We start from the raw sequence: 14139 nt of genomic DNA, 5'->3' as shown, positions 1-14139 counted from the left end.
AACTAGACATGTAAGATGAAATGAGGAAGAAAAACAGTTATAAGGGAGATTTAATGAACTAGGAAAATAGTGTCCCAGAAGCTAGTAGAAGATAGAATTCCAAGCAGGGTGTGACCAACAGTGCCAGTGCCCTAGGAGGATAGAGGTTAGAGAACCAAGAAAAAAATCTTCGGAATAAATAGCAAGGAGATCACAAGTAGCTTTTCAGAAAGCAGAGTATAAGGGTTAAACCACAAGTGGGCAGTGAAGAATTTGACTTAGAGTAGACTACTCTTTTAAGGAGGTGTAGTGAAAGGGAAGGAGAGAAAGTACTAAGGTAGAAGTGTTCCAGGACTGAAACAAGGTTTCTCAGCATAGAGCAGGCCAGAGAATACTTTCCTTAAAAGGAAAAGCCCCAGCAGAGAGAGAAAGTTTGAAGAGACAGGATCTTTTAAAAAAGGGGTGTTTAGAAAGTTCTGAAGGTTCTGAAGAAAATATGTAAAAGGGCATAAATGGATGGTTAACTAGGGATAAAACAGGATGGCCGCACCTTCTTCCAGATAAAAAGGAAGAAAAGATGTTTAAGACACGTGAGAACCTGTAGTTCTTTCTCACCCCATGATGTTAAAATTCAATTTTAAATTGTTTTATTTATTTCCTTTTCCCCCCTTGAATATATAGATCAAATTTAATCTCATTTTTATGTGATTGTGAGAATATGAATTTTTAAATCCTGAGAAAAAAATTGAGAGGACATAAAATTCTGTTAATAACATCAAAAATTTGTATGGTTAAAAATCAAAATTTGGGCATCTAAGATTTTTCTTTCCTCAGAAACAGTAACTAAAAACTGTTGTTTTATTCAGTAACTAATTTGTGGATGTGAAATTATTTTAAGGTGAAAAACCATTTCAATGTAGTCAGTGTGACATGCGTTTCATACAGAAGTACCTGCTACAGAGACATGAGAAGATTCATACTGGTGAGTGTTAACCACCCTTACTAGGTTCATTACAATTATTATTTCAAATAGAGGGAAGAATTTTTAATAAGTGGCAGTGACTTGCTGCCATTTCCATTGGTTTAGACTATAAATCACAGGTTATCTTTGTTCTCCCTTCAATAAATCAGTGTTAACTGTTAAGACTTAACTTTAATGTCCAAGTCCAAGAAATTGCTTTGAAATAGAGTTGCATAATAACCTAAAATATATGTTTAAAGTCACAAAAGGAAGGAAGATTTTCTGAAATTGCTATTTCCTTCGGTGTTTACTAAGCTTAAAATTATCATTAATTAGTCTGAGGTAGGAAGCAAATTCCTGACTCCTAAAGCAGCAGTACAATTCATTCTCTTTCTTTCCATTTGATGTATATACCTTACCCTATCAGTAGACATGTAATCTTAAAAAATTGAGAACTGCCAGTTTCTCAGTCAAGTTATTAATGATTTAGAAATTAAATATTGTAGAGGATCACTATAAAGGAACACATACTTTAAAAACCTAAGTCTCATTTTATTTGCATCTATTTTTGCCAATGGTAAAACCAACTTTTATAAGTAACTTTGATTTAGTAGTCTGTTGACTTAGCCTTTGTTGCCTCTAAGCATGTTGAAAAGTGTTTCTTTAGAATTGATTTCCAGTGTTTTGCTTTTTGTGATGGAATAAAAGCAGAGTTGGTAAATTTGTATAACTTTGAATTTTACATTTGAATAGAATTGAGAATTGTGATAATATGAGAATATTGAAAATATTAAAGTTCTTCATATTTTTCTGTTTTAAGTACTCAAGCAAGTACCTGCCCAGTGTTGTTATTTAGATGTGTTCTCATGGGAACTGCAGTATTTGTGAAAGGACAGTTTGTCATATAGAAACAACCTTTTCTGTCTGATAACATTTTTTTCAGTTTTCTTTGCCCCTAAAAAGAAGCATGAATGTGTCTGGTCTGCTTAAATAAAACTTTAACTGGGCTGGGCGCAGTGGCTCATGCCTGTAATCTCAGCACTTTGGGAGGCTGAGGCGGGCGGATCACCTGAGGTCAGGAGTTTGATACCAGCCTGACCAACATGGAAGAAACCCCGTCTCTACTAAAAATACAAAATTAGCCGGGTGTGGTGGCACATGCCTGTAATCCCAGCTACTCGGGAGGCTGAGGCAGGAGAATTGCTTGAACCCAGGAGGCGGAGGTTGCGGTGAGCCGAGATCGCGCCATTGCACTCCAGCCTGGGCAATAAGAGTGAAACTCCGTCTCAAAAATAAATAAAATAAAATAAATAAATAAATAAATAAATAAAAACTTTAACTGTGCAACATGTCTGTATGCTTGGATGTTCTACTTTTTAACAATCATTTTGCACATTACTCATTTCAGTTTTTTAAGTAAACATGTATTCATCTCTTTTTGTTAGAAGGGGCTATACTAGGCACTGTGGGGGAAAGAAATTTATAGATTTTGTGTGACTTAATAGCTAAATTTAAATTCCTATATAACAATAAAACCTGATCAGATACAGATGAAAGTGATTATTTTTGTGTGTTCTTAATATCTAGTAGGTTTTGATATTTTACTCATTCATTCAACAAAAATTTATTGAGCATCCAGTGATTTTCAAGCACCAGAAATAGATAACATAAGGCAGTTTCTTTCTTTGGAGTTTACGTTCTTGTGGAAAAACACATATATAAGCAAGCACAGTGCAGTTAAGTGTTGTAGAATTTTATACAAAATTCTCAAGATACTATTGTGCCCTGAGGAAGAGACACATGTGCTGTCCATTTTTAGGGAAGGTGTCACGGAAAAGCTACATGAGGCTAAGTTAAGAATATATGTGTGTGGGTAGGTGTGTATCTGAAAAAAATATTTTTGAAACAGTGCTTACCTTCATTGCACTGTGATATTTTGTGTGTGTGTATGAATTCTTTTTTTAAAAAAGTGCTGGTCACAATCCTGTAATCAACTGCACTAGACCATGGGGAATCTTGGATTTAAGCAGAGTATAATGGGTTGTTAATATTTATTTAGAATTTACTAAGTACCAGAAAACTGTGTTAAATATCTCATTTAGTCCTCACATTAATCTTGAAAGGCAGGAGTTATTACTATCCCCATTTTATAGATGAGGAGGTAGTAAGAAGTGCACATAAGTTAAGGAACTTTCCCAAATGTATATATCTAATAAATGATGGAACCAAGATTTCAGCTCAAGCCTCTGTGATTCCAGAGTACACATGTGAAATCACTGGCTATGCAGAATGGGACTAGAAGCAGAAAGTTATATTTGTGCCTTTTTGAGTTTTTCTTGCTCTGTCACTAAGCCAATTATGGCTTAGCCTTCCGATAGGTATAGTAGCATCTAAAAGTGATAGAAGCAAAGGCTGGAGTTCTCATATTAGAGAGAACAGTGTAGAAGAAGATAAGGAGTTGAGAGGAACCAGGGCAAAGCAATCACTAGGGTTCCTTAACAAAGAAAAGTTCTTTTGAAGAGAGAATCAATTCTGCCCTATTGTTCCCTCCCCGCTAGGTGGAACTGATATAAGGGGATAGTTTTCCCTTCTTTACTTCCTATTCTTGATCTTTTTATAGATTCTTTTTAAAGACAGTAAAATGTTTTTTGTTAAACCTATTTGGGAATATATATCTAGAACCACAAATAGGTCTCCGTCATTTATTATTCTGTTATTACTGTTCTTCCTTTCATTTTCTAAATGACTTTTATTTTTGGAGGAGGGTAGTGCTCTAAAGTTTGCCCATGTGAAGGCTTTCTTTCTTTGTAGGCACTTAGTTTAGAAGAATGCATTTAAATAGTTATGGCATTAAAAAAGATTTTCCATATTTTTATCCATTTTTAAATTGTCAAATGAGTAACGAGTCACCTAACTGACCCTCAAAGGTTGGTGAAAACCATCTGCCCTGAAAGGCTCCATTTTCCATACATCCTTCCTTCTCCCTTTAGGTCTCATTGTACTGTCTCCTCCTGGTCCCTCAAGCCTCCAAGCCCATTCTCTGCCCCTTTGCAACATGGTTAAAAATCATTATTTGCTTGATAGCTGTGGCCAACAATAAAGAAACGTGTGTCTTATTAAAACCAAGAACATCGTTGATTTGGTTTCAAAAGGAAAAATTTTTAAAGTGCTCTAGACAGGCTATTATTTAATTCCATTTCCTAAATTTGGGCTTGTCTATGAAATACCATTTTAGGGGAGAGTACTTTTTCATCCAGAGGCCGATCCCTGAAATTCTGGTTTAAGCTTTATTCCTTTAGACTACGGCACTGAAAACTGCCACATTGTAAATATCCTCAGGACTGCTATTTTTGGCAGTTATGGGAGATTTGCCTTTTTTGTGAATATTACAGATCCTGTATTTAGGTGATGTTTTGGATGTGAGAGAGAAGATGAGGATTTGAGGCTAAGGTCGAAGATAATTATAATTGATCACTTTGTTTAGGGCCAGGATTACTGATCAAGTGCATATCAAGGTTAAACATTTATCATCATTGGCAGATTTCCTTGTGGATCAAGTGCTTTTGTCTGATGTGCCCTTTCCTTCTCCAAGGTGCCTATTTTAAAAATGCATATATAGAATAAATGTTAGAATGGCATATATCCATAGTTGTGTTATTTTCTTCTCACCTTGTGAACATTTTACTCTGAGAAACTGCCAGTGCCAGTCTTATCACCAAGAGGGATTGAGGAGTAAAAAACTTAAGTACCATTTTTAATTTTATTTTTGTAAATTCCTCTAAATAGCCACAGAATACCTATCCTGATGTTCTGTTATACAAATTATGGTTGCTTTTTAGTTATGCCAGTTTTCATAATTTATTTTTTATTTCAATTAGTAAAAATGTTACGAAGCTATTTCTATAGGGAAGTTTTTATAAATGATTCTCCTCCCGGCGGGGTGCGGTGGCTCACGCTGTAATCCCAGCACTTTGGGAGGCCACGGCAGGCAGATCACGAGGTCAGGAGTTTGAGACCAGCCAACATAGTGAAACCTGATCTCTACTAAAAATACAAAAATTAGCCAGGCGTGGTGGCACATGCCTTTAGTCCTAGCTACTCGGGAGGCTGAGGCAGGAGAATCACTTGAACCTGGGAGGCGGAGGTTGTGGTGAGCCGAGCATGCCATTGCACTCCAGCCTGGGCAACAGAGTGAGAGTCCGTCTCAAAAAAAAAACAAACAAAAAAAGATTCTCCTCCCAAAAACAGAAGAGATTTTTTGAAAAAACTAAATCACTCAGAATTATATATGTTCACTAGGTTTCTTTTTCCATAAGGTTCTTTTTTAAGCCTTTAGTTCTTAGATGTATACAGCTCTCTCTGTAAAAATATAAAAACACTGTAAAACCTGTCATCTAAGTTAGTGTTCTTCATGCCTGAAAACACAGCAGTCCTCTTTTCCTCTTTACTATGACTTTTATTCACAACTGTATTAAATAGCTATATTAAATAGTTGAATAATAACAGCATTCTTATTTTTGTAAACCAGTTGGGCTAATGGAGTGGGGTTAGAGAGAATGTTGATTTACTCTTGACTAACTTAGCGTAACCCTTTATATTTCCCTTAGTATGGTTCAGTTATTGATAAAAATTAGTTTTCCACTCACGTTTTTCAAGCCCTAATTTATAGTTAATTAGCTCTAATAGAGAAGTCTTATGAAAGAAAATGTTAAAGACCTACTTAGAGTTTAACTCTTAATTTGTGAGGATGAAGGAAATGAGTACTGTTTGTATAACTGAGAATGTTATGTGCACTACAAGCTCCTGGCGTTGTGATTGCTGAAGCCCAGACTGCACTGGCATGGACAGAGCTTGCCAAGGAAGTATTAAGCAGAGAAGTATGGATTGCTGTGGCTGACATTTTCTCCTTTAACAAAGCTTTTAGAAACCAAATTTTTTTTTAATCTGCAAAGCTGTTAATAATTCATACCAAAAGATTGGTTATACATAAAACATATAAAAGTTTAACTATATATCAAAATATCTCAGAAAAGACAATAAAAGAGATCATTTATTAAAGTGTGGTGTAATTGTGTATATAAATTGATAAAAACCTGATATATATAAAAATATTAAACTATACTTAAATTTTTTTTTTGTTTAGGAGGATAGGAGAAATCATCCAGAAGATTGATTCCATTTTATTATTATGTCTTACAACAGAAATATGGCAAATCAGAGGCTTTATAATGAAAGTTGCCCAGTTTTCAATTAAGTGTATATATTTTATGTATGAGTATCCCTACCCCTCAAATCTATATAGAATGTTCTTTGTTAGTTCATAGCAGCTATATTTTAAAAAGATGTTTAGCATTTGTTTTAACAAGTCTTTAACAAATTGAGACTTGGTTGAAGTGGTCTCATTCTTACATATAGTCGTTGAGTGAATGAACATGTGAATCATGTGACTCACAATTTGATGAAGCATATGTCAGATTTCCAACACAATGGTGCAGACAACCTGTGCTTTAGAATTTCATTGAAATAGACCAGACAGAATTCAGATTGGTGGCTTCATGGAAGAGATAGAACTTAAGTGACCTCAAGAGTGAATTTGATTTAGGCTTTGTAATCCATGTGTTGCATGGGAGTCAGGTGTCATCACAGGAGCCATAGGTAGTAAAGCAAAGCCATGATGGAAGCCAGGACCAGAAGGAAAATCTACAGTGTACTGAAGGAAGTTGGGAATCGTTGGGCAAGAATAGGTAAACAGATACTCATAATCAATTCAGAAACACACACAGGGTAGCAAGTTAAAACTGAGGCAGACAGGCAAACACCCAGACAGTTGCAGATGCTCGACAAGAGGCCAAGCAGTGTGTCATATATCCTGGCTTAAAAGAACCAGAAGGAGGCAGGTAGTTCATTGCAGTTTAAAAAAACCTAGCAATTCCTAAGAATTCATGATTATCATAAGCCTAGTGATACTCAAGTAAATTTATTGAGTACCTGTTCTCCACCAAGCACTGTAACCCAATACATAAATTATCTCACTTTATCCACACAGCAGTCCTGTGAGGAGGGTACTGGTATTCTTGTTTTACAGATAAGGTTCAAAATGATTAAGTCACCTCCCTCAGTGCGTATAACTGGTAAATAACAATCTCGCTCTTCAAAGTTTGTGCCCTTAACCAATATGCTGTTGAAAGGGTAGATCAAGCACCAAGGAAATTTCGAAGTGACATCAACTTTTGGTTTTAACCAGGGAGATTTTTATTTTGTTCAGGTAAGGGCAAAGCCAGTCCTGGACCTGGCCTGTAGCCTGTATGTATGTAGCCTTCTATGCTTCACTGAAATTAAGTCTGTGGGTGTAGGGGTAAGACCGGATTTCACAATGGAGTGGGCAGAGGCAAGATGTGCATGTAAATGGCCATTCTGAGGAAAGCAGGAAGGACGGGGAGAGTGGGGGTGAGGAGATAAGTCTAGAAAGCTTGATTTTGGAATTGCATTGTCTAGCTTTGATGCTAAGCTAAGGAATGTCAGATTTATCTTGTAAAGCATTATAAGATACCAAGACATTTAAATGCCATGTTAAAAAAATACTGTTTTGTGAGGAAAGATGGAAATTTGGAAAATAAGTTACTGTTTTGTTAATCATAACTAATATGAAGAAAATTGTATGATATTTAATATTTTTATGCTAAAATATTTACTCATAGTTACAAATGTATTAATCAAATTTAGATATTTAAATTTTTTTTAAAACAAATGGAACAACATAGTTAGGCTTTAAGGAATGTAATATTACTTTAGTTTTGGTCAGTTTGAGAAGTAGGCAAAACTTAAATACTTTTTTTGTTTTCAGAGATGAAGTCTCCCTCTGTTGCCTAGGCTGGAGTGCAGTGGCATGATCATGGCTCACTGCAGCCTTCACCTCCTGGGCTCAAGCAATCCTCCCGCCTTAGCTTCCTTGAGTTTCTGGGACTACAGGTGTGCAGCAGCATGCCTGGCTAAAGTTACTTTTCACAGTAGTTTCTTATTTTTCTTATTTGACCATAGTATGGTTTGGTTTGCCTTTTTAAAATATTTTCAAAAACCGTAGAAAACATACTCTGAAACAAGATAAGTTTCTCTACTCTTTGACTTGTTAACCTACCTTCCTTTAATATAGGGCCCCCTGAAAAATTATTTTACATTCTGCAGAAGATGAAACATTCATTCAGTTGGGTGTAGATATAATGCTTTGCTTTACAAATTATTTCACACCATATTCTTTTGGAAAAATACTCAATTACTTCTTTAAACTCAAACTCCTGAAGACCTCAGGATTTTTGAATATTGGAAGCACACCACCATGCCTGGGTAATCTTTTTTAATTTTTTGTATTTTTTTTTAGAGATGGAGTCTCTCTATGTATCCCAGGCTAGTCTGGAACTCCTGGGCTCAAGTGATCCTCCAATTTTGGCCTCCCAGAGTGCTGGGATTATAGGAGTGAGCCATTGTGCCTAGCTTCAGTGTGCATTTTTAATTATTCCAGAAAATATACTCAGTTTACTCTTAATTACCTAGGAGTGAATTGACAAGGTCATAGGTTAATTATTAAACTTTTTTTAATTAAAATTTTTACTTTAGATTCAGGGGGTACATATGCAAGTTTCTTACAAGGGGATATTGCATGATTCTGAGATTTGGGCTTCTATTAATCCTGTCACCCAGACAGTGAACATAGTACCCAATAGGAAGTTTTTCAGGCCTTTCCCCCATTCCTCCTCTTCTTCCTTTTGGAGTCCCTAGTGTCTGTTGTTCCCATTTTTTACGTCTGTATGTACCCAAGATTTAACTCCCACTTTTAATTGGGAACATGTGTTATTTGGTTTTCTATTTTTTATGTTAATTCACTTAGGGTGATGGACTCCAGCTGCATCCATGTCGCTGCAAAAGACATGATTTTGCTCCTTTTATGGCTGTGTAGTATTCCATGGTGTATATGTACCACATTTTCTTTATCCAGTCCACTGCTGATGGATACCTGTGTTGATTTTGTGTCTTTGCTTTTGTGAATAGTGCTGCCATAAACGTATGAGTGCATGTGTCATTCGGTAGAATTTTTTTTTTTCCTTTGGGTATGTACCCAGTAATGGGATTGCTGGGTCAAATGGTAGTTTTATTTTTACTTCCTTGAGAAATCTCCAGACTGCTTTTCACAGTTGCTGAAATAATTCACATGTCTACCAATAATGTATAAGTGTTCCGTTTTCTCTGTAGCTTCACCAACATATGTTATTTTTTGACATTTTAATAATAGCCCTTCTTAGGGGTGTGAGATAGTATCTCATTGTGGTGTTCATTTTTTTTTTTTTTTTTTTTTTAAGATGGTGTGGCTATGTCACTTAGGCTGGTGTGCGATGGCATGATCTGGGCTCACTGTGGCCTCAACCTCCCGGGCTCAAGTGATCCTCCCACCTCAGGCTTCTGAGTAGCTGGGACTGCAGGTGCACACCACCACTCCCAGCTAATTTTTCCTTTTTTTTTTTTTTTTTTGTAGAGACCGGGCTTCACCATGTTGCCCAGGCTGGTCTCAAATTGCTGGGCTCAAGCGATCCACCTGCCTTAGCCTCCTAAAGTACTGGGATTACAGGAATAAGCCACTGTGCCTGACCTTTTTCATATGTTGACTGCTTGTATGTCTTATTTTGAGAAGTGTCTGTTCTCATGTCCTTTGACCAGTTTTTAATGGGGTTGTTTTTTGCTTGTTGATTTAACTGCCTTATAGGTTCTGGATATTAGTTTCTTGTTGAATGCATAGTTCGTGAATATTTTCTCCCATTCTGTAGGTTGTCTGTTTACTCTGCTGATTCTTTTGCTATGCAGAAACTCTAGTTTCTTTAGGTCCCACTTGTCTTTTTGTTGCAGTTTTTTTTGTAGAGATCAGGTCTTGCCATGTTGCCCAGGCTGGTCTTGAACTCCTGGCCTCAAGCAGTCCTCTTACTTTGGCCTCCCAAAGTGCTAGGATTGCAGGTATGAGCCACTATGCCCTGCCTGTCAGTTTTCATTGTTGTTGCAATTGCGGGACTTAGTCATAAATTCTTTGCCAAGGCTTATGTCTGGAAGGGTATTTCCTAGGTTTTCTTCGAGGATTTTTATAGTTTTTGTCTTACATTTAAGTCTTTAATTTGTCTTGCATTAATTTTTGCATATGGTGATAGGTAGAAGTCCACTTTCATTCTTTTGGATATGGTTAGCTAGTTTCAGCTGCACCATTTATTAGGGGTCTTTTCCCCATTGATTATTTTTTGCCAACTTTCTTGAATATCAATTGGTTGTAGGTGTGCAGCTTTTTTTTCTGGGTTCTCTATTCTGTTCCATTGGTTTGTGTATCTATTTTTGTACCAGTACCATGCTGTTTTGGTTACTGTAGCCTGTAGTATAGTTTGAAGTCCTGGTTTTGTTCTTTTTTGGCTAGGATTGCTTTGGCTTTTGGGGCTTTTTTTTTTTTTTTTTTTTTTGGTTCTATATACATTTTAGAATAGTTTTTTCTATGTCTGTGAAAAATGATGTTGGTAGTTTGATAGGAATGGTGGTGAATCTGTAGATTGCTTTGGGAAGCATGGATAATTTTAATGGTATTGATTCTTCTAGTTCATTAACATGGAACATTTTTTTCATTTGTTTATGTCATCTATGATTTCCTTCAGCAGTGTTTTTTAGTTCTTTTTATAGAGATCTTTCACCTTCTTGGTTAGATGTATTCCTAGGGTATGGGTATGTATGTGTGCATCTAGTGTAAATGGGATTGTGTTCTTGATTTGCCTCTCAGCTGAATGTTATTGGTGTATAGAAATGCTGTTGATTTTGTATCCTGAAACTTTACTGAAATTGTTTATCACGTCTAGGAGCCTTTTGGCAGAGTCTTTAGGGTTTTCTAGATACTGAATCATATGGTCAGCAAAGAGAGATAATTTGAGTTTCTCTTTTCCTATTTGGATGTCTTTTATTTCTTTCTCTTGCCTGATTACTCTGGCTAGGACTTCCAGTACTATGTTGAAGAGGAGTGATGAGAATGGGCATCCTTGTCTTGTTCCAGTTCTTAGGGGGAATGTGTCCAGCTTTTGCCTGTTCAGCATAATGTTGATTGTGGTTTGTCATAGATGGCTCTTATTATTATGAGGTATGTTCCTTTGATGCCTAGTTTTTTGAGGGTTTTTATAATGAAGGGATGTTGGATTTTATCAAAAGCTGTTTCTGTGTCTATTGAGATGATCATATGATTATGTGATTTTTGTTTTTAATTCTGTTTATTTGGTGAATCACATTCATTGATTTGCATATGGTGAACCAGCATTGCATCCCGGGAATAAAGCATACTTGATCAAACTGAATTAACTTTTTGGTGTGCTCCTAGATTCAGTTTGCTAGTATTTTGTTCAGGATTTTTGCATCTATTTCCATCAGGGATGTTGACCTTTAGTTTTTTTTGTTTTGTTTTGTTTTTTTTCTCGTTGTGTCTTTGCCAGATTTTGGTATCAGGATGATACTGGTTTCGTAGAATGAGTTAGGGAGGAATCCCTTCTCCTTGATTTTTTGGAATAGTTTCAGTAGGATTGGTACCAGCTGTCTTTTGTACATTTGGTAGAATTCAGCTGTGAATCCATCTGGTCCAGGGCTTTTTTTTTTTTTTTTTTCTTTCCTGGTTAGTGTGTTTTTTATTAGTGATTTAATTTTGGAACTCGTTATTGATCTGTTCAAGGTTTGAATTTTTTCCTGATTCAATCTGGGGAGGTTGTGTGTTTATAAGAATTTAACTATATTCTCTAGATTTTCTAGTTTGTGTGTATAGGGGTGTTCATAATAATCTCATTGGAGGTTTCGTATTTCTGTGGCATTAGTTATAATGTCACTTTTGTTGTTTCTGATTGTGCTTATTTGAATCTTTGTTAATCTAGCTAGTGGTCTGTCAATCTTGTTTATCCTTTCAAAGAACCAACTTTTTGTTTTGATTCTTTGTATGATTTTTGGGTCTCAGTTTCATTTCTACTCTGTTTTCTTTATTCTGTTAGCCTTGGGATTAGTTCGTTCTTGTTTTTCTAGTTCCTTTAGGTGTGATGTTACATGATTAATTTGAAATCTTTCTGTCCTTTTGATGTGGGAGTTCAGTGCTATAAACTTTCCTCTTAACACTGCTTTTGCTGCATTCTATAGATTTTGGTAGGTTGTGTCTCTTTTTGTTTGTTTCAAAGAATATTTTGATTTCTGCCTTGATTTCATTGTTTATCCAAAAGTCATTCAGGAGCAAGTTGTTTAGTTTCTAGTAATTGTGTGGTTTTGAGGGTTCTTCTTGGTATTGATACCTATTTTTATTCCACTGTGGTCTGAGAATGTGCTTGGTATGACTTCCATTTTTTTGAATTTATTGAGACTTGATTTATGGCCCAGCATGAGGTTGATCTTAGAGTATGTTCTGTGTGCAAATGAGAAAAATGTATTTTCTATGGTTGTTGGGTAGAGTATACTGTAGAGCTCTATTAGGTCCAGTTGGTCAAGTGAGAAATTAGACACTTGTCCAGAATTTCTGTGTTAGTTTTCTGCCTCAATAATCTATTTAAGGCTGTCAGTGGGATGTTGAAGTCTCCCACTATTGTATGGCTGTATACATCTATTCCTAGGTTTAGATGTATTTGCTTTATGAATCTAGGTGCTCCAATTTTGGGTGCATATATATTTAGGATAGTTAAGTCTTCTTGTTGAATTGAACCCTTTATCATTATAAAATGACCTTCTTTGTCTTTTTTTACTGTTGGTTTAAAGTCTGTTTTATCTGATACAAGAATAATGACCCCTACTCTTTCTTGTTTTACATTTGTGTGATTAGTTAAAATTAAAGAGACAAGTGCATTCATTAAAAAAACAAAATGACTGGAAACACAAAAAGAACAACCTATTTGTTGCTGTTTGAAGACACATAGTATTCTGTATGGGCCTATTGTACTTATATAATGGAGGAACTCTACCTTAAAAATCAATCATGTATATTCTTTCCCACTTCATCTCTCTTCACCTTAAAAATCAATCATATATGGTCTTGCCCACTTCATCTAACTTTTAGTTCTTTATCAGTGGATAGAGGGGGAGGACGTGGAGTTTGATCCACTGTAACTCTAGAGTCCTGAGAAAGTCTAACTTTATCCCAATAGAAAAATCTTGTTGTGCTCTAACTGTTCTTCAGACATTTTGTTTTCTTAAATGATATTTAGGAGAAATAGACAATGGACCTATAGGAACCTGAAAGGTATTATTTTAAAGTGTTAGGATTCCGTGACAAATCCAAGGGAGTTTGGCTTATGCAGAAGCCTTTGACAAAAATACTAGAGACTGGCTGGGAAACTTTTGAGGTGCTGTTATTAAGGAGATGAGATGCCAGGCAAGGCTGAAGAAGCTCTTGATTGTTACAGGGTGAGTGGAGGCTAGCTACTAAAAACAATACTTGATGCTATGCTTTAATCATCCAGACTTCTGCTAGGTTATTTAGTAGGAGAATTTGCTCAGTGTCTAACATTATCTAGGCCTTTTCTGATATTAAAAAGTAAAAGATTGCAGTGAAAAAATAAGCAGTAGTAACAGACTATCTTAGCAGAATAAAAGTATTTTTGTTCATTTTCCGCCTTGTATTTTATGTGATATTTTGTATTTGAAAGCTGTTCTTGGAATATTGTGTATAAACTTGAAGTTTACATGAAATCATTACTCTTTTGAACTGAGAGTTAAAGCTACTTACTCTATAACAGTCTGGATATATTTGCTCAGCAGCATTTGGGTTGTAGATCTAATTAATTAGCCATTAAATTTTTTTCCCCTGAAGGAAACTAACTTCTGAAACTAATCTCAGTCTCTCTTTCCCATGCCTCATTGAAATGATTGTTTTATAATGAGATTTCTTAGGAATACTACTGTCATACTCTAGCAAAGTATATTTTATTAAGTGATGAGGGTCTGAAAAAGACCTTAAGACTGGAAATTGAATGAAATGGACAGGAAAGGCATTTCAGAGGAAAAATAAATACAGATGAAATTTAATAGTAGTTTAAACAGAAGAAATTGGAGTGGAACTAATATAGGAAAATGGCTTTTAAACTTTTTTTGATGGAACTCTGATTGTCCAAATGAAATCCTACATGGTAGCAACATCAATAGTCAGTTAAAAAACAAGGCAGATGATTTCAAGT

General features: G+C 35.7%; 1 protein-coding gene across 9 annotated transcripts in view; it reads left to right on the top strand.

Annotated features, from left to right (window-relative positions):
- ZNF148 (zinc finger protein 148) overlaps window positions 1-14139 on the top strand; it is a 155761-nt gene that overhangs the window by 102761 nt on the left and 38861 nt on the right. For all 9 annotated transcript variants that reach the window (XM_054479706.1, XM_054479707.2, XM_054479708.2 and 6 more), the window contains one exon: window positions 878-961. In XM_054479706.1, coding sequence (XP_054335681.1) covers window positions 878-961 — 84 coding nt within the window. The remainder of the gene's footprint in view (window positions 1-877; window positions 962-14139) is intronic.

The sequence above is a fragment of the Pongo pygmaeus genome, chromosome 2 (assembly GCF_028885625.2).
Source record: "Pongo pygmaeus isolate AG05252 chromosome 2, NHGRI_mPonPyg2-v2.0_pri, whole genome shotgun sequence".
In the NCBI taxonomy this organism is placed as follows: Eukaryota; Metazoa; Chordata; class Mammalia; order Primates; family Hominidae; genus Pongo; species Pongo pygmaeus.
The sequence above is the reverse complement of the archived record's forward strand: the minus strand, read 5'-3'. Positions and strand labels throughout refer to the sequence as shown.